The sequence below is a fragment of the Carcharhinus amblyrhynchos genome, chromosome 15, assembly GCF_965287045.1.
Source record: "Carcharhinus amblyrhynchos chromosome 15, sCarAmb.v2.hapA, whole genome shotgun sequence".
Lineage (NCBI taxonomy): Eukaryota > Metazoa > Chordata > Chondrichthyes > Carcharhiniformes > Carcharhinidae > Carcharhinus > Carcharhinus amblyrhynchos.
The window spans coordinates 12163776-12190094 of record NC_137338.1 but is presented as its reverse complement, the minus strand read 5'-3'; the positions used below and the strand labels follow the sequence as shown (position 1 = coordinate 12190094).

Below are 26319 nucleotides of genomic sequence, written 5' to 3'. Positions count from 1 at the left end.
GTGGTGGGTGAAAAAAGAGAGGGGTTAGGAAGTGTACTAGTTGTGAAGGAAGGGTGCAGCTGCAGAAACTTAATGGGCAAAAGAAGTGATGGAGTCACTTGAGAGAGAGTTATTGGGGGAGGGCTTGGGGTGTGAATGGAGGAAGGGGGCAGCACCACGATGGGCGAGAGAGGTGATACAGATAGGGAGATAACTGCACCACAAGCATAGATGACTCTGTAACTGTACTCATTTATTCCTGACCTGATTGCTCCTGAATTTGATCAAGATTGGGGAACAGCATCCACCATCAAGCATAGCATGGTTCTCCTCTTCTTTTTGACTGGAGGGAGGGGGGTGGGGGATTGGTGGTAGAGGGGCGGGGAGCATCCTGACTACACTTAGCAGTAAATCCAGGGAAACATCATTGATTCTGGATACTTCTGTCCTTGAACTTCACACAGCTATTTTGAACTCACTTTCTACAATGGCTTTTTAAGTAGTGAGCTTCAGCCAAGGCTCACTATGCAGCTCAGAAACACAGAGGTCAAAATTGAATGCCTTAGGCTGGAATGGGAGAATCCGACCCACGGACTTTACTTCTAGGTATTGGGGTACAAATTCTCTGTAACCAGCCCATCCCCAACCCACCTTTACATTACCATCAGCATCATAATCACCTAGTCGGAATTCCCACTCTGGCAAAACACGTTGTTAACAGGTTGGGGCAACACGGTGGCACAGTGGTTAGCACTGCTGCCTCACAGCACCAGGAACATGGGTTCGATTCCCGGCTTGGGTGACTGTGTGGAGTTTGCACATTCTCCCTGTTTCCTCCAGATGCTCCAGTCTCCTCCCACAGTCCAAAGACGTGCAGGTTAAATTGCCATGTTAAACTGCCCCTTAGGGTCCAGAAACGTGTGGCTCAGGGGATGAGTGGGTTAAATACATGGGGTTACGGGGCTAAGAGCTGGGTGGGATGCCCTCTGTCAGAGAGTCGGTGCAGACCCAATGGGGCAAAGCGCCCCTCCCTGCTCGGTAGAATTCTATGTTTACAGGAATTACCACTTGTTGTGCTGGACTAACTGGATCAGCAAAGCGATATTTATCACAGCAGGTGACAGCCATGACAACTGGTGCCATGGAGACATTCGCAAACAGCACGACTGGGACATGGGTAAGCTCTGGGCGGGTCCAGGAAGGGGATTTTAGCATTGTTTGCCAGAACAAGGTGGCAACAATTCCAAAGAGTCAGACCTTGCTATAAATAAGGTAAAAGAGAATTGCTGCAGCAATATGATTCAGATTATTTTTCTAATTTCCTGTGAAGTACATTTTACCCTGAGGAACCTGTTCCTTTGGTGCTTCAGCGCATCACAATTATAAGAACATAAGAAATAGAAGCAGGAGTAGGCCATCTGGCCCTTCGAGCCTGTCCCGCCATTCAATAAGATCATGGCTGATCTGTCGTGTCTCAGTTCCACATTCCCGCCCTCTCCCCATAACCCTTAATCCCCTTGCTTATCAAAAACCCATCAACCCACGTCTTAAATATATTTAGCGAGGCAGCCTCCACCACTTCAACAGGCAGAGAATTCCAGAGATTCACCACCCTTTGAGTGAAGAAGTTCCTCCTCAACTCCGTTCTAAACCGCCCCCCCTTTATCTTGAGGCTGTGCCCCCTAGTCCTACTGTCCTTTCTGAGTGGGAAGAGTCTCTCCACCTCTTCACACACACAGATTGCTCCATCCGCTAATTTACTGGAGCTGCGAAACTATTTAAAACCAAGTGTTTTTTTTAAGATGCAGTTCAATCTGTGACATTAGGTGCCAGGGGAACCCTATTTCTAATGGATGGGTTAATCACCGGATGTAGACATGATATGAATGCTTCGTTTGCCAGTTGGAGAGAGGGTGCCATTGCCAATGGGATGCAAGAGACATCCACCCCCCCTAGACTGGCTAACTCTAAGGGTCAGGAACAAGAGGGGGCTGCTGAGAGGAGGAAGGAGGGTGGGGGCCGGAGGAAAGAGGGTGGGGACCGGATGCCTCAGCCTCTCAATCTGCATAACAGGTTTGAGGTTCTTGCTTCCAGTGTGGACAAGAATGAGGGAGGTGAGGTTGGTGAGCAAACTGCACACAGTACAGTGATGCAGACGCAGGATATAGGCGAAGAGAAGGTGAAAAGGAACGTAGTCGTAATTGGGGACAGTGGGGTTAAGGGTATTGACAATGTCCTTTGTCACAATGACAAAGTGCACAGAAGGGTGTGTTGTCTGCCTGGTGCTCGGGTCTGGGATGTCGCATCTGGGCTGCAGAGGAACCTGGAGTGGGAGGGTGAGAATCCGGTCGTTGTGGTACATGTGGGTGCCAACGACGTAGGCAAAGTGCAAACTGAGGATCTGGGGAGGGAGTATGAAAAGCTGGGAATGGAATTAAAAAGTAGAACCGACAAGGTGGTTATCTCTGGACTACTGCCTGAACTGAGTGCAGACGGGCGTAAGGTTGATAAGATTAAGGAAGTGAATGGGTGGCTCAGGGATTGGTGTGGGAGGAATGGGTTTGAATTTATGGGGCATTGGCACCAGTATTGGGGTAGGTGGGACCTGTTCAGGTGGGATGAGGTTAGTCTGAACCGTGCTGGGACCAGAGTCCTGGCGAATCGTGTAAATAGGACTGTAGATAGGGCTTTAAACTAATTGGGGGGGAGGGGAGGGGGGCGAGGGTAGGTGACATTACGGGGTCTAAAGTTAAGGAGAGGGTACAAATAAGGGAAGAGGCCGAGGATGTCCCAATAATAAAGGGAGTAGGGGGCGTGAGTATGGTTGGTGGCGTTCTGGCAAATAGGGTCCAGGTGAAGGCTGGGATGAAGGCACTTTATCTAAATGCACGAAGCATTCGGAATAAAATGGATGAGCTGGTGGCGCAGATCAGCACAAATGGATATGATCTGGTGGCCATTACAGAGACGTGGCTGCAAGGTGATAGGGACTGGGAGCTGAATGTACAGGGGTATCAAGTGTTTAGGAAGGATAGGCGGGAGGAAAAAGGGGGGGGCGTAGCTCTGCTGATTAAGGATAGCATCAGGGTGGTAGCAAGGGATGATATAGGAACCAAAGAGGAGAAAGTGGAATTGTTGTGGGTGGAGATTAGGAACAGCAAAGGGAGGAAGATGCTGGTGGGTATCGTCTATAGGCTCCCGAATAATGATCTGGAGGTGGGGTGGGCTGTTAACGCGCAAATAAGTGTGGTGTGCAGGAATGGAACGGCGATAATTATGGGGGATTTCAATCTACATATTGATTGGCCAACCCATGTTGGACGCGGTGGGCTCGAGGAGGAGTTCTTGGAATGCTGCCGGGATAGTTTCCTTGAACAGTGTGTGTTGGAGCTGACGAGGGAGCGAGCTATCTTGGATCTGGTGTTATGTAACAAGGAGGGTAGAATTAGGGACTCTTGGGGAGAGTGATCATTGTATGGTGGAGTTTCTGGTGCGGATGGAGGAGAAGAAAGTGGGTTCCCGGACATGCGTCCTTTGTTTGAACAGAGGGGAGTACGGAAGGATGAGAGAAGAATTGGCGAATGTTGACTGGGGGAGCACGTTGGAAGGTAGCTCTGCTGAGGAGCAGTGGAGGATCTTTAAGGAGATCTTTCTTGGTGCTCAACAGAAATTTATTCCGATAGTTAAAAAGGACCGTAGGAGGAGAGGTAATAAGCCGTGGATAACGAAGGAGGTGAAGGAAAGTGTTAAATTAAAAGCGGAGGCGTTTAGAGTAGCCAAGAGTAGTGGGCGAGAAGAGGATTGGGAGAGGTTTAAAAGTCAACAAAGATTGACAAAGAAGTTGATAAAGAAGGGTAGGATAAACTATGAAGCTGGGCTAGCGCTTAATATAAAAAAGGATAGCAAGAGTTTTTATAAATATATAAAAAGGAAGAGGCTGGCTAGGGTTAACGTTGGACCCTTAGAGGATGAGAGGGGGGACTTAGTGGTAAGGGATGGGGAAATGGCTGAGGTCTTGAATAACTTTTTTGTTTCGGTCTTCACGGAGGAGGACGTGAATAATTTGCCAGGTGTTAGCGATGGAAAGATGGTAGGACAGGAGGGTCTCAATAACATTATTTTTACTAGAGAGGCGGTGCTCGACAGACTGGAGGGACTGATTGTGGACAAGTCCCCAGAACCGGATGGAATGCATCCAAGGGTTCTGAAAGAAATGACGGAGGTGATAGTGGATGCCTTGGTGGTTATTTTCCAAACGTCGCTGGATTCCGGGGAAGTGCCGGAAGATTGGAAAACGGCTAATGTTACGCCGTTCTTTAAGAAGTGTGCCAGGCAACAGGCAGGGAATTATAGGCCGGTTAGTTTAACGTCTGTTGTAGGTAAAATGTTAGAATCCGTCATCAAGGAGGAATTAGCGAGGCATCTTGAGGGGAATTGCTTGATAGAGCAGACGCAGCACGGTTTCGTTAAGGGGAAGTTGTGTCTGACAAATTTATTGAGTTCTATGAGGATGTGTCTAGGGCGGTGGATAGAGGAGAGCCGGTGGATGTGGTCTTTCTTGATTTTCAGAAGGCGTTTGACAAGATACCTCACAAGAGGTTATTGCAGAAGGTCAGGGGACATGGAGTTGGGGATGGGGTGTTAGCGTGGATAGAGGATTGGCTGTCAAATAGGAGGCAGAGAGTGGGGGTCAATGGGTGCTATTCGGATTGGTGGTTGGTGACTAGTGGAGTGCCCCAGGGGTCGGTGCTGGGGCCTCAGCTATTTACCATTTATATAGATGATCTGGAGGAGGGAACCGAGTGTATGGTGTCAAAATTTGCTGATGACACCAAGATTGGTGGAACGGCAAATTGCGCGGAGGGTGTGGAGAGTCTGCAGAAGGATCTAGATAGGCTGGGCGAATGGGCCAGGAACTGGCAAATGGAATTTAATGTTGGCAAGTGCGAGGTGGTCCACTTTGGTAGGAATAATGGTAGGAAGGACTATTACTTAAGTGGCGAAAAACTGCAGCAGGCGACGGTGCAGAGGGACCTCGGGGTCCTTGTGCATGAGTCGCAAAAACCCAGCCTGCAGGTGCAGCAGGTGGTCAGGAAGGCGAATGGGATGCTGGCCTTCATAGCGAGGGGGATTGAATATAAAAGTAGGGAGGTCTTGCTGCGGCTGTATAGGGCATTGGTGAGGCCGCAGCTGGAGTAGTGTGTGCAGTTTTGGTTGCCGCACTTACGCAAGGATATTTTGGCCTTGGAGGGAGTGCAGGGGAGGTTTACTAGGCTGATGCCGGAGTTGAGGGGGTTGAGCTATGAGGAGAGGCTGAATAAACTAGGCTTGTGCTCGTTAGAGTTTAGAAGAATGAGGGGAGATCTCATTGAGACGTATAAGATGATGAATGGGATGGATAGGATAGAGGTTATTATGGCAATAACAACCGGCAAACGAAGCATTCATATCATGTCTACATCTGGTGATTAACCCATCCATTAGAAATAGGGTTCCCCCGGCACCTCATGTCACAGATTGAACTGCATCTTAAAAAAAACACTTGGTTTTAAATAGTTTCGCAGCTCCAGTAAATTAGTAGACGGAGCAATCTGTGTGTGTGTGAAAACAATTACAGTTTCCGTGCCCGTTGGGCACTGCAGGGGCTGAGATGCCTTATAGACCCCGACAATTACATTTTGATTTGACTCGTCTTACGTTTCCTTTGTACTTTTTGTTTCTGTTCGGGCCGTTCCCCCTCCTTTTGGGGAGCCGCCCCCTTTTTCTTTGTCCGAACGTAATTTAAGTTTGTTTCCTTGGTTCTGCCCACCCAAAAGAACGAAAACAATTACAGTACCTCCCAATTTCCTATCAGAGAGAGAGAGAGAAAATAAAGATGCCCAAATACATTGAACTTCAGCAGAAAAGTGTGGGGGGGATTGCCAACAACATGGGAATATGCCACATGTAACCTGCTAATGGTTAACAATCCTAGTCTCATTGATTGTAATCACAACGCTGCTGATGACAATAATAAATCAAGTCAAATCAAATCAGTTATACTCACGGGTCTAAAGCGGCGAGGAGAGGGGTGGATTGCAGAGGATCTGTAATCTTGCTTTTCCTACCGGAGTCTTGAGATAGCTTCGGGCTTTGATGATTTTCCTTTGGATGCTGAGATTAGCAACAGGGGCGGAAGATCTGGTCTTCCAGGGAAATTTAGCAAGAACTCCGACCGCAGAAATTGACTTGTCGGTATTTGCGTAGCTCTGAAGACTGCACCAGTAATTCTCTCGTACGTTTCGATTTCTTTTCTCAGGAATCACATGACTTGTCGGTACAGTTTCGTTTCCTAGTATGTTCTGATTTTCCGACCCACATTTCTGCATTCAATTCAGCTTGATGGACAAATCATTATCTGGAAACGAATGTGAAACTAGCGTTAAATCAAACAACAATTAATAGAGCAATGAAATAATTATAGAATGTAATTTTTTTTTCAAAAAGCTTCAAAAGATGATGGTTTTTAATTCGACCACTAATAGTGATGGAATAATATATTGATAAGGGCTCGGGGAAGACTGGGACAGGGGTATCTACGGGATTACGCAGGTTAAAATCTAGTCTAGCATGTGGGTCACGATACAACTAACCGCCTCAAAAACGCCCAGCTACTCCCTGGCCCAACTATCAGCAAATCATATGAGTTCCCCCACCAACACAACCCTACTTTAAAGTTTATTTATTAGTGCTACAAGTAGGCTTATATTAACACTGCAATGAAGTTACAATGAAAATTCCTCCAGGGGCACACCTGCCCCCCTTCCCCCTCACCAAACTACCTCTAACCTGATTGCCCCGACCACTTGGCTAACCCCCGAATACCCCACTTTTTGTGATATATACCAACCATAGTAATTTTTTGTTAATATATTAACAATATCGCTGAGCATGAGGCAGTGATAAATTTCTGTTCAATTGTCAAATTCTTGTCTAGATGCAAGAATTACTTCAAGGCGTTTGATAAGGTCCCCCATGCAAGACTTCTTGAGAAGGTGAGAGGGCATGGGATCCAAGGGGCTTTGGCCTGGTGGATTCAGAACTGGCTCACCTGCAGAAGGCAGAGAGTGGTTGTGGATGGGTCTTTTTCTGCATGGAGGTCGGTCACCAGTGGAGTGCCCCAGGGATCTGTTCTAGGACCCTTGCTGTTTGTCATTTTCATAAATGACCTAGGTGAGGAAGTGGAGGGATGGGTTAGTAAGTTTGCCAATGACACAAAGGTCGGTGGTGTTGTGGATGGTCTGGGGGGATGTCAGAAGTTGCAGCAGGACATAAATAGGATGCAAGACTGGGCAGAGAAATGGCAGATGGACTTCAACGCGGATAAATGTGTAGTGGTCCATTTTGGCAGGACCAATGGGATGAATGAGTACACTACCAAGGGCAGGAGTCTTAGCAGTGTTGAAGAACAGAAGGATCTTGGGGTCCGGGTCCACAGGACTCTTAAATCGGCCTTGCAGGTGCAGGATGTGGTCAAGAAGGCGTATGGTGTACTGGCCTTCATTAATCGAGGGATTGAGTTTAGGAGTTGGGAGGTAATGCTGCAACTTTATAAGTCCCCTGTCAGGCCCCACTTGGAGTACTGTGCGCAGTTCTGGTCGCCTCACTATAGGAAGGACGTAGAAGCTATTGAAAGGGTGCAGAGGAGATTTACAAGGATGTTGCCTGGATTGGGAGGCATGCCTTATGAAGATAGGTTGAGGGAGCTGGGACTCTTCTCCCTGGAGAGGCGTAGGTTGAGAGGCGACCTGATAGAGTTTTATAAAATGTGGAGAGGAATAAATAGGGTGGATTCTCAGAGGCTATTTCCCCGGGTTGAAATGGTCGCTATGAGAGGACACAGATTTAAGGTGCAGGGATGCTAGTTTTTCACTCAGAGGGTGGTGAGTGATTGGAATCGGCTGCCGTCAGTGGTGGTGGAGGTGAACTCGCTGGGGTCTTTTAAAAGACTTCTGGATGAGTATATGGGATTTAATGGGATTGGGGGTTATAGATAGGTCTATGGATTGGTAGGTATTGATGTGATCGGCGCAACTTGTGGGCCGAAGGGCCTGTTTGTGCTGAGGTGTTCTATGTTCTATGCACAAAATTTGCATGTCACCATTCTGAAGGAAAACACCCGAATGATCTCCAAGTGCTCTGACCAGTTATCCATCCACCAACATCTACCAAAGTGCTGTTGTGGTGGCAAAGTGGTTAGCACTGCTGCGTCACAGTGCCAGGGACGCAGGTTCGATTCCCAGCTTGGGTCACTGTCTGTGCGGAGTCTGCATGTTACATAAAACCCTACAGTGCAGAAACAGGCCCTTCAGCCCATCGAGTCTGCACTGACCACAATCCTACCCTCCATATCCCTATACATTTTACCTGCTAATTCCTCTAACCTACACATCCCAGGACACTAAGGGGCAATTTTAGCACGGCCAATCAACCTAACCCACACATCTTTGGACTGTGGGAGGAAACCAGAGCACCCAGAGGAAACCCATGCAGACATGAGGAGAATGTGCAAACTCCACACAGACAGTGACCCAAGCCGGGAATCAAACCCAGGTCGATGGAGCGGTGAAACAGCAGTGCTAACCACTGTGCCACCGTACCGTGTTCTCCCTGTGTCTGCGTGGGTTTCCTCCGGGTGCTCTGGTTTCCGCCCCCAGTCCGAAAGATGTGCTGGTTAGGTGCATTGCCCATTCTAAATTCTCCCTCAATGTACCCTAGAGAGATGTAGAAGTAACAGAGTTGTTGTGATGGGAGACTTTAATTTCCCAAACATTGACTGGAATATCCCAAGGGTAAGGGGTTTGGATGGGGAGGAGTTCGTTAGGTGTCTTCAGGAGGGTTTCCTGACACAGTATGTGGATAAGCCTACGAGAGGAGAGGCTGTACTTGACCTGGTACTGGCTAATGAACCAGGACAGGTGTCGGATCTCTCAGTAGGAGAGCATCTTGGGGATGGAGATCATAATTCTATTTTCTTCACGATAGCATTGGAAAGAGATAGGATCAGGCAGGCTAGAAAGGTGTTTGTCTGGAGTAAGGGGAAATATGAAGACATCAGGCAGATAATTGGACAAATAAACTGGAAGGAGGCGTTCTTGGGGAAAAGTACCGAAGGAAGGTGGCGGATATTCAAGGAATGTTTGACTGAAGCTCTGCACGATAACGTTCCGATGAGACAAGGAGGTTTTGGTAGGGCGCGGGGACCATGGTGCACAAAGGTTGTGGTGAACCTGGTCAGGAAGAAAAGAAAGGTGTATAAAAGGTTCAGAGAGCTAGGAGATGTTAAGGATCTAGAGGAGTATAAGGCTTGTAGAAAGGAGCTTAAAAAGGAAATTAGGAGAGCCAGAAGGGGTCATGAGAAGGCTTGGCAGGTAAGATTAAGGAGAATCCCAAGGCGTTCTACAAATATGTGAGGAGTAAAAGGATGAGAAGAGAAGGGAAAGGACCTATAAAAGGTGAAGGGGGAAAAGTCTGTGTGGAACCGGAAGAAATGGCAGAGGTGCTTAATAAGTACTTTGCCTCAGTATTCACGGTGGAAAGTGATCTGGGAGGTTGTACTACAGGTTTGCGGCAGACTGAAAAGATTGAGTATGTGGGCGTTAAGGAAGAGGATGTGTCAGAATTTTTAAACTCTATCAAGATAGACAAGTCGCTGGGACCAGATGGGATGTACCCCAGGTTACTGTGGGAGGTGAGGGAAGTGATTGCAGTGCCCCTGGCAACGATCTTTGCATCGTCGATGGAGACGGAAAAGGTTCCGGAGGATTGGAGGATTGCGGATGTGGTTTCTATTTTCAAGAAAGGGAACAGGGATAGCCTGGGAAATTACCAACCAGTGAGTCTGACCTCAGTGGTTGGTAAGCTGATGGAGAGGCTTCTGAGGGACAAGATTTATGAGCATTTGGAGAAGTTTAGAATGATCAGAAATAGTCAACATGGTTTTGTCAAGGGCAGATCGTGCCTTACGAGCCTAGTTGAGTTCTTTGAGAATGTGACTGAACACATTGACGAAGGAAGAGCAGTAGACGTGGTTTACATGGACTTCAGCCAGGCGTTTGATAAGGTCCCCCATGCAAGACTTCTTGAGAAGGTGAGAGGGCATGGGATCCAGGGGGTTTGGCCTTGTGGATCCTGAACTGGCTTGCCTGCAGAAGGCAGAGAGTGGTTGTGGATGGGTCTTTTTCTGCATGGAGGTCAGTCACCAGTGGAGTGCCCCAGGGATCTGTTCTAGGACCCTTGCTGTTTGTCATTTTCATAAATGACCTGGATGAGGAAGTGGAGGGATGGGTTAGTAAGTTTGCAGATGATACGAAGGTTGGTGGTGTTGTGGATAGTCTGGGGGGATGTCAGAAGTTGCAGCGGAACATAGATAGGTTGCCAGACTGGGCGGAGAAGTGGCAGATGGACTTCAATGCAGGTAAATGTGTAGTGGTCCATTTTGGCAGGACCAATGGGATGAAGGAATACAATATCAAGGGTAGGAGTCTTAGCTGTGTTGAAGAGCAGAAGGATCTTGGGGTCCGGGTCCACAGGACTCTTAAATCGGCCTCGCAGGTGGAGGATGTGGTCAAGAAGGCGTATGGTGTACTGGCCTTCATTAATCGAGGGATTGAGTTTAGGAATCAGGAGGTAATGCTGCAACTTTATAGGACCCTTGTCAGACCCCACTTGGAGTACTGTGCGCAGTTCTGGTCGCCTCACTATAGGAAGGACGTGGAGGCTATTGAAAGGGTGCAGAGGAGATTTACAAGGATGTTGCCTGGATTGGGAGGCATGCCTTATGAAGATAGGTTGAGGGTTGGGTCACTGAGGGAGCTGGGACTCTTCTCCCTGGAGAGACGAAGGTTGAGAGGCGACCTGATAGAGGTTTATAAAATGTTGAGAGGAATAGATAGGGTGGATTCTCAGAAGCTATTTCCCCGGGCTGAAATGGTCGCTACGAGAGGACACAGATTTAAGGTGCAGGGAAGCAAGTACAGAGGAGATGTTAGGGGTAAGTTTTTCACTCAGAGGGTGGTGAGTGAATGGAATCGGCTGCCATCGGTGGTGGTAGAGGTGAACTCGCTGGGGTCTTTTAAAAGACTTCTGGATGAGTATATGGGATCTAATGGGATTGGCGGTTATAGATAGGTCTATGGATTGGTAGGTATAGATGTGATCGGCGCAACTTGTGGGCCGAAGGGCCTGTTTGTGCTGTAGTGTTCTATGTTCTACCCGAACAGGTGCCGGAGAGTGGCACTAGGGGATTTTCACAGTAACTTCACTGGGCGGCACGATGGCACAGTGGTTAGCACTGCTGCCTCACAGCGCTAGGGACCCGGGTTTGATTCCCGGCTTGGGTCGCTGTCTGTGAGGAGTCTGCACGTTCTCCTTGTGTCTGCGTGGGTTTCCTCCGGGCGCTCCAGTTTCCACCCCCAGTCCGAAAGACATGCTGGTTAGGTGCGTTGGCCATCCTAATTTCTCCCTCAGTGTACCCAAGCAAGCGCTGGAGTGTGGCGGCGAGGGGATTTTCACAGTAACTTCATTGCAACGTTAATGTAAGCCTACTTGTGACACTAATAAATAAATTGTCCTGTTTGTGTGAGATTAGTATTCGCCACAATACATTGGTGAACACACAGAAAAAAACTTCTTCACTGGTCCTAAAGGGTGCCCTGATAAGTGGAAAGGGTGACATAAAAGCAAAGGTTTTGGTTTACATCGACAGTAAGTTGCATTTTTTAAACGACAGTGCACCTTGTGCAGAATAGAAACTTATGCAAATCAGATTGGTAACATGTTAATGGGTGGAGACAAGTCCGTGACTTCACATGAGTTCTGTTAGATCGCTATTCTGTGGATCAAGCATCATTGGTACACAGGTATGTAGCTCACACTGAACTAGATTTTGTCAGGGATTTTCAGCTAGAAATGTTTCAGTGAATCTGTCAGATGTGTTGCATTTTTTTTCTTTCCTCTTTATGTGTTTTGCAGGATCAAGGAGACGTATCTTGCCAGTAGTGCCTGGGTTAAAGGGATGGTAGCGATGTAAGGGAGGCAGCAGGGAGAGATGCCAGGCGCTGGTGTTGGAGACTCAGTGAAGTTACTGATCTGGGAGATGTGTGTGTGAAACAGCGGTAGCTTTTCTCCCTGTCCCCGCCGCTCTCTCCTGTCAATCTCTGGCTCTGAAGCTGTTGCTTCTGCTCCCGCTGTGAAAGTCAAACTCACAGCAAACTCCAGTTCATTTCCCAAAGCCTTTTCACTGACACCGCCAGCTCGCTGCGACTGGGGGAGGGGGCTCACTCTCATTGCAAACCAGTCTGTCGCTCCCCTCCCGGGAACTCCCCCTCCCCCGCGTCCCCCGATCTCCCCCCTCCGCCACCCCGGATCTTGCGGCCCCCCGGGAACTCCCCTCTCCCCCCACCCTGTCTCGCTCTCCCCCCCGCCACCCTGTTTCTCTCTTTTCCACCCCCCCCGACCCTGTCTCTCTCTCTCTCTCCCCCACCCTGTCTCTCTCTCTCTCTCCCCCCTACCCTATCACTCTCTCTCTCACCCTGTCTCTCTCTTCCCCCACCCTGTCTCTCTCTCTCTCCCCCCCACCCTGTCTGTCTCTCTCTCTCTCTCTCTTCCCCATCCTCTCTTTCTCCCCCCCCGCCCCCCACCCTGCCTCCCAGAAATTTGGGCACAGGCTTCATGGTCAGTATAGACAGAGACACTTGGCCTCTTGTCCCTGCACCAAGACTTGGACAATCCTGATGTGGAGGCAGCACGGTGGCACAGTGGTTAGCACTGCTGCCTCACAGCGCCGGGGACCCGGGTTCGATTCCAACCTCAGATCACTATTTGTGCAGAGTCTGCACATTCTCCCTGTGTACATGTGGGTTTCCTCTAGGTGCCTTGGTTTCCTGCCACAGTCCAAAGGTGTGCAACTTAGGTGGATCGCCCATGATAAATTGCCCCTAATATCAGGGGAACTCGCTAGGTTCAATGCATGAGGGTATGGCCTGGGTGAAATTGTGGTCAGTCCTGACGTGATGGGCTGAATGGCCTCCTCATGCACTGCAGGATTCTAAAGCTTTGTGTTGAGTCTATGTTGTAAATGCTTTTAATGAAAGAGGACCTCCTGTGTTATCTGTAAGTCTAGACCCATAACCACCATGTCTAAACACAGAGCGAAGGCCTGGGCATCATGTGCCACTATCAGCCTGGAATGGTGCTCAATCCCAAGCAAGAATATTTATCATTGACCCTGGAGGAAGTCTCGCTGAGGGATTTAGTTACTCTCTGGTGAGAACTACAGTTCCATCTTCATGTAGTGGCACTATGACTGATTGCATTGTTCATTACTCGGAATTTCCAATATGACGCTGAAATTCTATCATCCCCAAGGAACTCCACAACCAGCCAACCAAGAAACAAACAGCATAACACGAAAAATACTTTAAAAATGTTAATTTGCGGAAATTGAAGTTTGGAATGTAGCCATCGGGTAAAGGTAGAATCTGAAATATTCTGAAAACACTTCTTGAAACCAAAATTCTAAAATTATTAGCTTAAAATATCTACTAATTGATTATTTAATGGCATTCCACAAATACAGTTTTTTCCCTTTGGCTTTGCAGCCTATCAAATTTTATTTATTTCAAAGTTTATTTATTCATGTTACAAGCAGGCTTACATTAACACTGCAACGAAGTTACAATGAAAATCTCCTAATCACCACACTCCGGTGCCTGGTTGGGTACACTGAGGGCAAATTTAGCATAGCCAATGCACCGAACCAGCATGTCTTTCGGACTGTGGGAAGAAACCTGAGCTCCAGGAGGAAACCCACGCAGACACGGGTGGGGAATGTGCAGACCCCCTCACAGGCAGTGACCCAAGCCGGGAATTGACCCCGGGTCCTCGGCACTGTGAGGTAGCAGTGCTAACTACCGGACCACCGTGTTGCCCTTGTTAAATTGCATCACTATTAAAACTGGTGAAGCTGATTTAACAGGGTGTAACTTGCATGGAGATTTGAACAGTGATGCAGGGGAGGAAAAGTTGGTATTTTCGCTGATTTCAATGATTGCCAGATCTAGTGGGTTCACATTGCAGCAGGTCTGAGGGAGTCCTGAGTGAGAGACTGCAACATCAAGATTCCACACTACTTTGCTGTCATATTTCCATCAATCCCTCACCCACCCTTCATCCACAAAACCAGGGTCATGATCTAAAATTATATAAGCCCAACCCATTAAGCCCTTACCTGTTCCTTGAAAAACATATATATTTGCAAAGGTTGTGAATGTATTCCAGTCCATCATGCAAACCAGCCTCCCAACCATTGATTCTGTCTACACTTCCCATTATCTCAGCAAAGCAGCCAGCATAATCAAGGACCCCACACACCCCGGACATTCTCTCTTCCACCTTCTTCCGTCGGAAAAAGATACAAAAGCCTGAGATCACGTTCCAACTGACTCAAGAACAGCTCCTGCCCTGCTGTCATCAGACTTTTGAATAGTCCTATCTCACATTAAGTTGATCTTTCTCTACACCCCAGCTATGCCTGTAACACTACACTCTGCACTCCCTTCTTTCCTTTTCCCCAATGTACTCTATGAAAGGTATGCTTTGTATATGGTGCAAGAAGGGTAGTACAGTGGCACAGTGGTTAGCACTGCTGCCTTGCAGCACCAGGAACCTGGGTTTGATTCCTGGCTTGGGTCACTTGTGGAATTTGCATGTTCTCCCTGTGTCTGCATGGGTTTCCTCCATGTGCTCCAGTTTACTCCCACAGTCTGTAAGACGTGCTGGTTAGGTGTATTGACCCGAACAGGCGCCAGAGCAACTAGGGGAATTTCAAAGTAATTTCATTGCAGTATTAATGTCAGCCTTACTTACGATTAATAAATAAACTATACTTTAATGTTAAAAGAAACAATACTTTTCACTGTATGCCAATACATGTGACAATAATAAATCAAATCAAATCAAAACTTGTGCCTTCTTCAGGCCTATCAATCCTTCCTTTTCCAATCTCCTTCCCAGGGACATTAGTGAGAAATAGGGTCCTTTTTGGATGGATAAGGGTGGCCTGGTGGCACTGTGGATAGCACTGCTGCCTCACAGTGCCAGGGACCTGGGTTCAATTCCAGCCTTGGTTCACTGTCTGTGCAGAGTTTGCACATTCTCCCCATGCCTGCATGGGTTTCCTCCAGTTTTCTCCCAAAATCCAAAGATGTGTGGTTAGGTGGATTGACCATGCTAAATTGCCCCTTAGTGTCAGGGGAACCAGCTAAAGTAAATGCGAGGGGTTATGGGGATAGGGCCTGTCTGGGATTGTGGTTGGTGCAGACTCAATGGACTGAATGGCCGCCTTCTGCACTGTAGGATTCTATGAATGAAGATGGGCCCAATGATCTTTCTCATTTGGAGGCGTCTATTTGAGACAATGGTTTCTACATTTGAGAGTGACAGAGAGGTGAGGTGCATTAACACTTGTGGGAAAGTCCCTTACAGCATGATAACAATGAGGAACTGAACGTTATTTAGTCTACTACACCCAGTAACATAATAGCCAATTATATCACACCTACTGCCACCCTCACTGCTGTTAGCTAACTCAGTTCAGGTCTTTTTTTCCAACGTGGTGATGTCCATCTCTGACCCTATGTCTTTCTTTAGCCCGTTTAAACAGCTGAATCCTATGTTCTTCTGGAAGATTGTGTGTTCAGGAACTAAACCAGGACCAACAAGGTAGTAGAATATGCATAATACTTGACCACCAGGCAAAAGGAGGTAGAGAGGTAGAAATGCTTAGAGAAGAAATTCCAGAGGCTTTGCAATGACACAAAGCAGTCAGATAGGAAATAGCGATGCTCAAATTATTTAGTTCCAACTCAGAAATGTTCCAGTGCTCATGTGATCTTTGTTGAAGGATTACCCTTGGGTTTATTTACAGACAATGGATGCCAGGTTTCACGATAGTTATGAGGAGAAGATCCGTCCTTGCATTGATCTCGTCGATTCGCTGAGGAAGTTGGGTGTAGACAAGGACCTGGCTCTTCCGGCCATCGCGGTGATTGGAGACCAGAGCTCCGGGAAAAGTTCTGTACTGGAGGCACTGTCTGGGGTGTCACTTCCCAGAGGGAGTGGTAAGATAGCAACTAACAACAACAACAACATGTACAGTGTCTGTAGTGTGGCAAATATGTCGAGGAATATTGTCAAAAGTAATTTGACACAGACTATCATTACAGAATATTAGAAATGAGCAAAATTTTAGTTTTCAAGGAGGCTCGGGTGGGATTTTCCCAGTCCTGACTACCCACCTCAAGTCAACTGAACTTTTGTTGATCCGTTAAATTTCTACGATGATTCCCACAGTGAGCAGGACTGGAAAATCTCACCTGTCATAAAGGGGGAACGAGAAGGAGACAGAGACACTTAGAGAAGGAATTCTGGATTTAGGGAACAACAGCTGAAGAGATGGTTGATGTGGTGAAGCAATAATTGGAAGCTCATCTTGGCATCAAACATGTTAAGTTTGTGAACAGTCAGTTGCCAGGGAGAGGGATAGTGCTGATGTCTCGGGGACACAGGGACCAATTACAGTGACTTCAGTGATCGTGTGGGGAAAGAAATTCTGCTTAATCAGTACTGGATGCTGGATAAACAATCATTGAACATAGAACATTACAGCACAGTACAGGCCCTTCAGCCCTCGACCTGTGAAACCAATCTAAAGCCTATCTAACCTACACTATTCCAATATCATCCATATGTTTATCCGATGACCATTTAAATACCCTTAATGTTGGCGAATCCACTACTGTTGCAGGCAGGGCATTCCACGCTCTTACTACTCTCTGAGTAAAGAACCTTTCTCTGACATCTGTCCTATATCTATCACCCCTCAATTTAAAGCTATGTCCGCTCGTGCTACCCATCTCCATCCAAGGAAAAAGGCTCTCACTGTCCACCCTGTCTAATCCTCTAATCACCTTATATGCCACCTCTTAACCTTCTTCTCTCTAACGAAAACAGCCTCAAGTCCCTCAGCCTTTCCTCACAAGACCTTCAAATCTGACAAGGAAGGAATTTTATTGGTATGTACTCATAATTCCTCCTTCAACCAACACCTCAAGTTGCACATTAACTTGTTTCCTCTTTCACCACAAGCCTTCTGGAATGTTGCAATGCAAGAATGAATTTTAATACAGCACCAGCCACAGGCTTCCAAGTAACTTGATTATATGTGAACCACCATGAGAGACTTCTGAGTGATGTAATAAATTGCTAATGTTCGTGTTCCAGACCAGGACCCCAAGATATATTATGAAGAAAGACTAATATTTTATTTTTGGCATAAGTGTGAGGATAGGACACTTCACTCAGAGCAAATTCACTGGCAAATTAGGGATGTTTTATTTAATAATCCAGCTTTAAATATAACTAATAAAGGAAGCAGCTTAAGCATCAAAGAGGAAAGTAGACAACTTCAATTTCTAGTTTATGACTTTAAATAAGCACCATTCAAGCACAGATGAATCCCACTTTTCAACAAATAGTTAGCAAACCCAGGCACACTTGCCTCTAGAGGGAGATAGAGTTCAAGAAGCCTACAAAATCTTTCTCACTTCAACAAGGCTTCAACTGCAACTTTAAATTCAGTTAGCAACCATCAGCGTACTTGCTATAATGAGTAGACAGGCTAAAAGCTGTCAGAGAGACTTTGTGGAGAGAGAGAGCAATCTGCAGACCTCTGCCTTCAAACCAATCCCAGAGCAGCACGATGGCACAGTGGTTAGCACAGCTGCCTCACAGCGCCAGGGACCTGGGTTAGATTTCTGGCTTAGGTCACTGTCTGTGTGGAATTTGCACGTTCTGCCTGTGTCTGCATGGGTTTCCTCCCACGGTCCAAGGATGTGTTTATTAGGTGATTAGCCATGCTAAATTGCCCTTTAGTCAGGAGGACTAGCTAGGGTAAATGCATGGGGTTATGTGGGATACAGCCTGGGTGAGATGGCCTCCTTCTGCATTGTAGGAATTCTATGATTCTGATTCTAAGCCAGAAATGGAAGCTGTTTTTTCACTAGCTCCTCTAATTTGCCACATCATCACTTGACCCTGCATACATCAACCCACATTCCATTCCTTTAATAGCCCCAGGAAAAATCTTCATCTGTAAATAAAGATCCATTAGCTCTATCCTCAGTATACACTACAGGGCCAAAATGACCAATTATCCTGCTTTTCCAGCATCTGAGCTGCATTCCTTCCAGACATACTTATAGGATAAAGCTGAATTTTAACCATTGTACAGAAACATTGAAAAAATCAATGTCTATAGCATTTGCCTGCTATCCTCCCGTGTCTCTCTCTAGATTTTATTCCTAGCCATTAGTTGGGGTACAATGAACTCTGGGACAGAGACAGTAGCTGGCCAGTTAGTCCCTGGAGCCCTGTTCTGCCATTCTGTTAAATTCCAATTAATCTACATCACAAACCCAGCTCCCTTCCTTGGTTTATTCTCATTTCGAAACCTCAGCTGTCTTTTTGGGGGAGAGAGGTTCAAATTTTCACCACACATTGTTGGACCAAGTACTTCCTGACAATCAAGCTCAAATTTTAAGTTTATGCCTTTTTTCCCAACTTGGGGAAATAGTTTTTTCTCTATCTACCTTATCAACTATCTTGATCATATTGAACAGGCCAGTTAGATCACCCTCAACCTTCTCCACAAAGATATTGGAAGACATTTCCAATCCTTCTCTTATCTCTCTGAGCAATGAGCTCACCTTTGCGTGGCCTTTCTGCACCACATCTACAAACATTCAATCCTTCCACCACCAATGCTCAGTAGCAGCAGTGTGTACTACCTACAAGATGCACTGCAGCAATTCACCAAAGATCCTTAGACAGCACCTTCCAAACCCATGACCCCATCCATCTAGAAGGACAGATCATGGGAACACCACCACCTGCAAGTTCCCCACTATCCTGACTTGGAAATATATCACCGTTCCTTCACAGTTGCTAGATCAAAATCCTGGAATTCCCTCCCTAATGGCATTGTGGGTCAACCCACAGCAGAACATGGACTGCAGCAATGCAAGAAGACAACTCACCTTCTCAAGGGCAACTAGGGACAGGCAATAAATGCTGGCCAGCCAGCAATGCCCATGTCCCACAAATGAATAAAACAAACCCAGAAACCTAGATGGGAGGTCTGCTCTGGGACATCAGAGGACCAGCACATTGACTGACCTCAATACCCTGTTCTATTGTGGATGCCATACCATTCATAGTCTGTAATTACCATCGCACTCAACCAATTGAGACTCAACAAATCTTCTTTCGCTCATTTAAGTGTGGTCTGTAATCTGATGCACTTACTCGGCAGTAATTGTAAATCACTTGAAACAATGTCATCCTTTTTAATATTCCACGGCAGGTATTGTTACCAGGTGTCCCCTTGAATTGAAGCTGAAGAAAGCCAAGGAGGCCAATGTTTGGAAGGGCAAACTCACGTATGGACTTTGGGAATCGGACCTTACCGATCCATCGGAAGTGGAGGGAGAAATTCGGAAAGGTACTGCTAGCTGTACTACACTGATCCCGTATTTGTGTGGCTTTTGCTTTCTTTCACACTTCATGTTGGAGAATAATGATGAAAGCCATTGGGATGGAATCTTTGCTAACATCAAGAAATAAGCATTGAACAGGCTCTCAATGATGAGAGTGAATGTGGTACGAACATACATGCCAGGAATATCTCCAATTTTATCTTCCAGTTATGCTCTGTTAAATAACCTCAACCAAGTGGTGTTTGGATGTCAAAACTGAGATTTGAAATCATCCAGGGTTCCCAGTCCTGATTGCTGGGCACTGCTCTTTAAAGCCCCAAGTAGGGACTATTTTGTGGCCTTGCCAGCATTTTACCCCCAGCAATATGACCCCCGCTATGTGTGGAGACTGCCAGCTGAATGGCAGCAGTCTTTCTGCAAAAGACCAGAGACTCTATGCTCCAATTATTATGCCATAAGCAAGGATGGCTGCAGTCATTGCCCAGACGATTACTTTAGAAGAGGTTTGCTCTCTGCTCCGAGAATCCTACAGGCTTCAGCCCTCACTGTTTTTCATTTACATCTACACCTCAGACAATGGCCGCATCTTCTCCAGAAAGTCTCACCAGTGTCGCCATTCTCAATGGGACTACAGAGGCTCCAAAGATGTCCTCTATCACCTTCCAAACCTGAGACCTCTATCACCTAGAAGATGCAAGTTCCCCTCAAAGTCACACACCGTCCTGACTTGGAACAATATCACCATTCCCTCACTGTCACTGGGTCAAAATCCTGGAAACATCTTTCCTTAAGGGGATGGTGGCACAGTAGTGTTGTCACTAGACTAGTGATCCAGAGACCCAGAGTAATGTTCTGGGAAGCCAGGTTCAAATCCCACCCAGAGATCTGGAGTTAAAAGTCAAATGATGACCAGGAAACCGTTCCTACACACATGAATATTTACCTCATGTCAAAGAACATCATCACATCATCTGGGCTCATTAGTCTTCATTGCAGTGAAAATAGCCCATCATTCTCTCTTTTTCTCCCTCCCTTAAGGGAAGCTCAGATTTGCCCATCATATTTTCATGCCACATGCTACATTGTCGCTGAGCAGACCTCACATGGGCAGAGTGACTTCCTTGTGTGTGGGAAATATCTCTGACTCTCTGCTTACATCTCTCCAGCCCAGAACATGATGGCGGGTGAAGGAGTCGGAATCAGTAATGAACTGATCAGTCTCCAGATTGAATCCAGCACTGTTCCTGACCTGACACTGATCGATCTACCAGGGATTGCCAGAGTTGCTGTTGGTAACCAGCCAGCAGACATTGGTGATCAGGTATGTAAGCATGGCTGTTAAAATAATAAATAACTCTTTTTATACGCAACATGTTTATGTCCTTTCTTTAACAATCACACCCTCATTGCAGTGTCTCTGTGTCAGCTATAGGAAAGGTCAGATGTCCATAGTGGGACAACTCCAGTGCTGCCCTGACTGGTGCCTGTCTTCTAACCTCTAGAAGCTTAAACTCCTCCAACATTCGGCTGCCAGTGTTCTAATTTACACCAAGTCATATTCACCAATCACTCTTTTCTCATTCAGCCACACTGGCTCCCAGCTTACCAATTTACTAAATTCCTACCACGATCCCACCTTTCCCAAGCTACATGACCTCCTGCAGCTCTTACCCTGAGCAGATCTCTGTATTTCTCCAACTCTGGTGTCTATATATCCTCCAGCTTTCATTGCCCCACTATTGGTGACTGTGCCTTCAGCTCCCAGGCTATGAGTTCTGGAATACCCTACCTAAACCTCTCTGCCTACCCACACCTCTCTCCACTTTTAGGATGCATCTTGAAACCTATCTTTTTGGGCAGTCTTTCGCCACCTGATCACATGTGCCTATTGGTGTCAAGAGTGTGATGGAATACCCTTCGCTTGTCTAGATGAGTGAAGCTGCAACTACACTCAAGAAGATTGACGCCATTCAGGATAAAGCAGTCTGTTTGATTGGCACCCCACCCATCACCTTCAGAATTCACTCCCTTCAACACTAATGCACAATGCCAGCCGTATATTTTGACAGCCCCTTCATAACCCGAAACCCCTATCACCCAGGACAAGGGCAGCAGAATGGGAACACCACACATTGTAAGTTCCCCTCCAGATCTCTCAACATTCTGAACTAGAAATATATTGCCATTCATTCACTGCCATTGGGTTAAGAGCCTGGAATTCCTTCCTAACAGCACTGTGGGTGTACCTACAGTGAGAAGTATTGTTTCTTGCAGGCTATACAGACAAAGCATACCATTCATAGAGAAGGAAAGGAGAGAGTGCAGGATGTCGTGTCACAGTGATAGCTAGGGCGTGGAGAAAGATCAATGCAAGGTGGATCCATTCAAAAGGGCAGGAGCTGTTTATAAGAACATAAGAACATAAGAAATAGGAGCAGGAGTAGGCCATCTAGCCCTTCGAGCCTGCCCCGCCATTCAATAAGATCATGGCTGATCTGTTGTGGCCCAGTTCCACTTTCCCGCCCTCTCCCCATAACCCTTAATCCCCTCTCTTATCAAGAACCCATCAACCCACTTCTTAAAAATATTTAGCGAGGCAGCCTCCACGTGTCCTCAGGCTTTTATATTCTTTTCCCAATGGAAGAAGGTGGAAGAGAGTTTGTCCGGAATGCATTGGGTTCTTGATTATGCTGACTGCTTTTCCGAGGCAGTGGGAAGTGAGACAGTGTCAATGGATGGGAGGCTGGTTTGCGTGATGGACTGAGCTTCATTCATCACCTTTTGCAGTTCAATGCGGTCTTGGGCAAAGCAGGAGCCATACAAAGCTGAGATACAACCGGAAAGAATGCTTCCTATGGTGCATCTGTAAAAGTTGGTGAGAGTCGTAGCAGACATACCAAATTTCCTTAGCCTCCTGAGAAAGTAGAGGCATTGGTATAATTTATTCAGTTTGTTGAATGTAAACCTTTTGATGTTCCATTTTTTTGAATGCAGGATAATTTACTGCTAGTCACAAGTTTCATGGAATACATATCCTGAACAACTGCCCTCCTCTTCCTGTGTCGTACATCTTTCACTAGTTTGACAAACAACTTCATGTTGTAGTTAGGTACCCACAATTAGTGACAGTCAAGTCCATCTTATATAAATAGTTGTTCATTTATTCTTCATCCAGTGATTACTCTTTATGAATTCTCTGACTCCTTCCTCTTTTTCCCCCTCACTGTGCCCCCCCCACCCCAAACGCATCCCAATTTTGTTTTGGTTACTTACAAACTGACTTTGCAGCTAATGGTTGGACGTTTTATTTCAGATTAAGCGGCTCATTAAATCATTTATTCAACGCCAAGAGACCATTAACCTCGTGGTTGTGCCGTGCAATGTTGACATCGCGACGACAGAAGCTCTGAAGATGGCCCAGGAAGTGGACCCCACTGGAGAGAGAACTCTGGGTAATTGAACTGAAAAATATCTTTTCTGACTATTTTTAAAAAATGCCATTCCATTTGCTCAACCCTAACAGCTAGAAGTGAATAGACTGTTGAACACAAAGCGAGTGAAAGGATATGGAGATATTGAGGGAAGGTGGAATTCGGATAAAATATCGACTATGATGATGTAGAATTAGCCTAAATGTCCATAGCCTAAATTGACCATATCTTGTGTTCGTGTATAGATGGGTATCACCGAGAATAAAATAGGTTCTTGCCAACAAATGAGACTTGAGAGTTACTCACAGTATGGCATAAAATGTATCCAGATAGGTAAGTCAAATGTTTTCTGTTGCAAACTATTATTTTTTTTTATCTTTATTGTGCATCATTTTGCTAGTAAAAGCTGTACAGCATCCAGTTGGGAACAGTGTGTACATTATATGAATGGAAGATTGCCCTCAATGGGAGGTATGTGGCGAGATTCTCCAGTCTCTCAGCCCCATGTTTGCCACCGGCAGGAGGTGGCGTGTTGTTTGCTGGCGGCAGGATTCTCTGGTGGCGCCACTGTCAATGGGAATTCCCACTGACGTCGCCCCTCACTGGTGAGAGCACCGCGGGGCAGGGATGTGCTGCTGGCGGGGCTGGAGAATCCCGCTGGCATGGACAGCCGGAGAATCCCAGCCGTGATCTTACAGCCTTAAAAACCATGTGCTGTGCCCTGGGAATGTTCATATGAAACTTCTGCAATAGGTAATTTAAGAAAGAAGCTGACCTCTTTGAATAGTGTTCTAAGCAACTTCACCTGTTTGTATGTAAATTTCACATAATACAGGTATGAAAGCATAATGGTGCCTGATATTGGATTAGTAGCACAGAGATTGTGAGTTTAAACCCCAGCCTGGAAAATTCTGGCATCGAAAGCACTAAAAATGAAATCATTTTTATCTACACCTTAGATGAGTAGAGGTTGCATACGTACGTGGGCTTATCTACTGGGATTTCAGGTGTAAAAGTGTAAAAGGTGTAAAAATTAAAAAGCAGGCAGCACAGTTTAGCCCTGCTGCCTCACAACACCAGGGGCCCGGGTTCAATTCCAGCCTCAGGCCACCGTCTGTGTGGAGTTCACACACTCTGCCCGTGTCTGCATGACTTTCCTCCGGCTGCTCCGGATTCCTCCCACAGTCCAAAGAGGTACGGGTTAAGTTAATGGGCCATACTAAATTGCCCCTTAGTGTCAGAGAATTAGCGGGGTAAATATGTGGGGTTATGGGAGTAGGGTCTGGGTGAGATTGTTGTCGGTGCAGACTCAATGGGCCATGGCCTCCTTCCGCACTGCAGGGATTCAATGATTCTATGAAAAGTCTGCGAGATCTGTGGGATTTTATATTTGGTTAGTTCTAACAGCTGGAAAATCCCCTTGGGCCTATTTCAAGGGAAGGCGCAATGAGTGCAGTTAATGGTCATATTAATTTTTTAAAAATTAAATAGATTTTCCTCAAATGAATGCTTGACGAGCATGAAGGTTGGTAACTGTTTGTGGAAAATCAAGATTGACCCAATGAGCTCGATACTGAATTTTTGCACATTTGCTCCTGTGAAACACCTTTGCAGGAAAAATAAAGTTGACACCCTCACTGGTCTGTAGGTGCACACAGCAGGGCAGGACAGAGGAGAACTGCAGATTTGAAAGCAAATAAGAAGATATTTGTCACACAGCGCAGTGGACAGTGGGGCGGCATGGTGCCACGGTGGTTAGCACTGCTGCCTCACAGCTCCAGGGATCCGGGTTCAATTCCTGGCTTGGGTCACTGTCTCCGTGGAGTTTGCACATTCTCCCCGTGCCCGTACAGGTTTCCTCCGGGTGCTCTGCTTTCCTTCCACAGTCTGAAAGACGTGTGAGTCAGGTACAATGGCCATGCTAAATCCGCCCCTTAGTGATTCGGGTTGTGTAGGTTAGTGGGGTGAATATGTGGAGTGACGAGGATAGGGCCTGGGTGTGATTGTAAGACTCAATGGGCCGAATGGCCTCCTTCTGCACTGTAGGTTTTTCTATGATTTTGTGACACTGTTATCTCGCCAACAAGGTGTGTTGAAATTGCAGGCATCTTAACCAAACCAGACCTGGTTGACAAAGGAACAGAAGGCAGTGTGGTAGATATCATTCAGAACCTAGTCGTGGAGCTGAAGAAAGGGTACATGATTGTCAAGTGCCGCGGGCAAAAGGAGATCAATGACAATCTGACGTTGACTGAAGCAATCGAGAACGAGAAAAGGTTTTTCGAAGACCATGAGGACTATAGGTAAAACCAAATACCATTTTTCAACATCTTGAGTTGAAGTTCCTCTCTGGCACAAAGTTGCATTTAAACATCAACACTGTGTTCACTGGTCTACACAGGCTGGCACTGCTGCCTCACAGCGCCAGGTTCAATTCCGGCCTCGGGTCACTGTCTGTGTGGAGTTTGTACATTCTCCCCGTGTCTGCGTGGGTTTCCTCCGGGGGGCTCTGATTTCCTCCCACAGTCCGAAGATGTGCAGGTTAAGTCGGTTGGCTATGATAAATTGACCCTCGTGACAAGGGGATTCACATGGTAAATGTGTGGGGTTACGGGAATAAGGCCTGAGTGGGATTGTGGTCGGTGCAGACTCAATGGGTCGAATGGCCTCCTTCTGTACTGTAGGGATTCTCTGTTCCCAATCTGGCAACGCCTGGATTTTAAAATTCTAATTCTTATTTTCAGATATCCCACCAGCCTTACCTTCCCCTATTTCTGTCACCTCCTCCAGTCCTCCCAAGATCTCTGTGCTTCTCCAAACCCATCCTCCTGATATTTCTTTCCTCTAACGTTGGCAGCTGTGCCTTCAGTCTCCGGCTTCATGAACTCTGGAATTCCCTCTCTAAACTTCTCCCCTTTGCCCCTTCTTAAGGCCTACCACTTTGACTAAATCTTTGGCCATAGGTTCTAATACTTCCCGATATGATCAATGTCAAAATTTATATTAGTTTAAGTTTATTTTTTTGATCAGATGTGGGTGTCACTGGCGAGGTCAACATTTGCTGCCCATCCCTAATTGCCTTTGAACTGAGTGGACTTGCTCGGCCATTTCAGAGAGCAGTTAAAAGTCAACCACATTGCAGTGGGTATGGAGTCACATGTGGGCCAGATTTGGATAAAGATGACAGATTTCCTTCCCTGAAGGACATTAGCAAACCAAATTGGTTTTGATAATCAATGGTCATCATAATGGTCACCATTACAGAGACTAGGGCCGGAATTGTCCATTCTCACATGCCCAGCTACCGCTGCCAG

At 46.5% G+C, this 26319-nt stretch overlaps 1 protein-coding gene across 1 annotated transcript in view; it reads left to right on the top strand.

Moving 5' to 3' along the window:
* The first annotated feature begins 11833 nt into the window (after positions 1-11833).
* LOC145353069 (interferon-induced GTP-binding protein Mx3-like) overlaps positions 11834-26319 on the top strand; it is a 33779-nt gene continuing 19293 nt past the window's right edge. The window contains exons 1-6 of the mRNA XM_080203411.1: positions 11834-11879; positions 15947-16139; positions 19442-19579; positions 20741-20895; positions 22888-23026; positions 25110-25308. Coding sequence (XP_080059537.1) covers positions 15950-16139; positions 19442-19579; positions 20741-20895; positions 22888-23026; positions 25110-25308 — 821 coding nt within the window. The 5' untranslated portion in view covers positions 11834-11879; positions 15947-15949. The remainder of the gene's footprint in view (positions 11880-15946; positions 16140-19441; positions 19580-20740; positions 20896-22887; positions 23027-25109; positions 25309-26319) is intronic.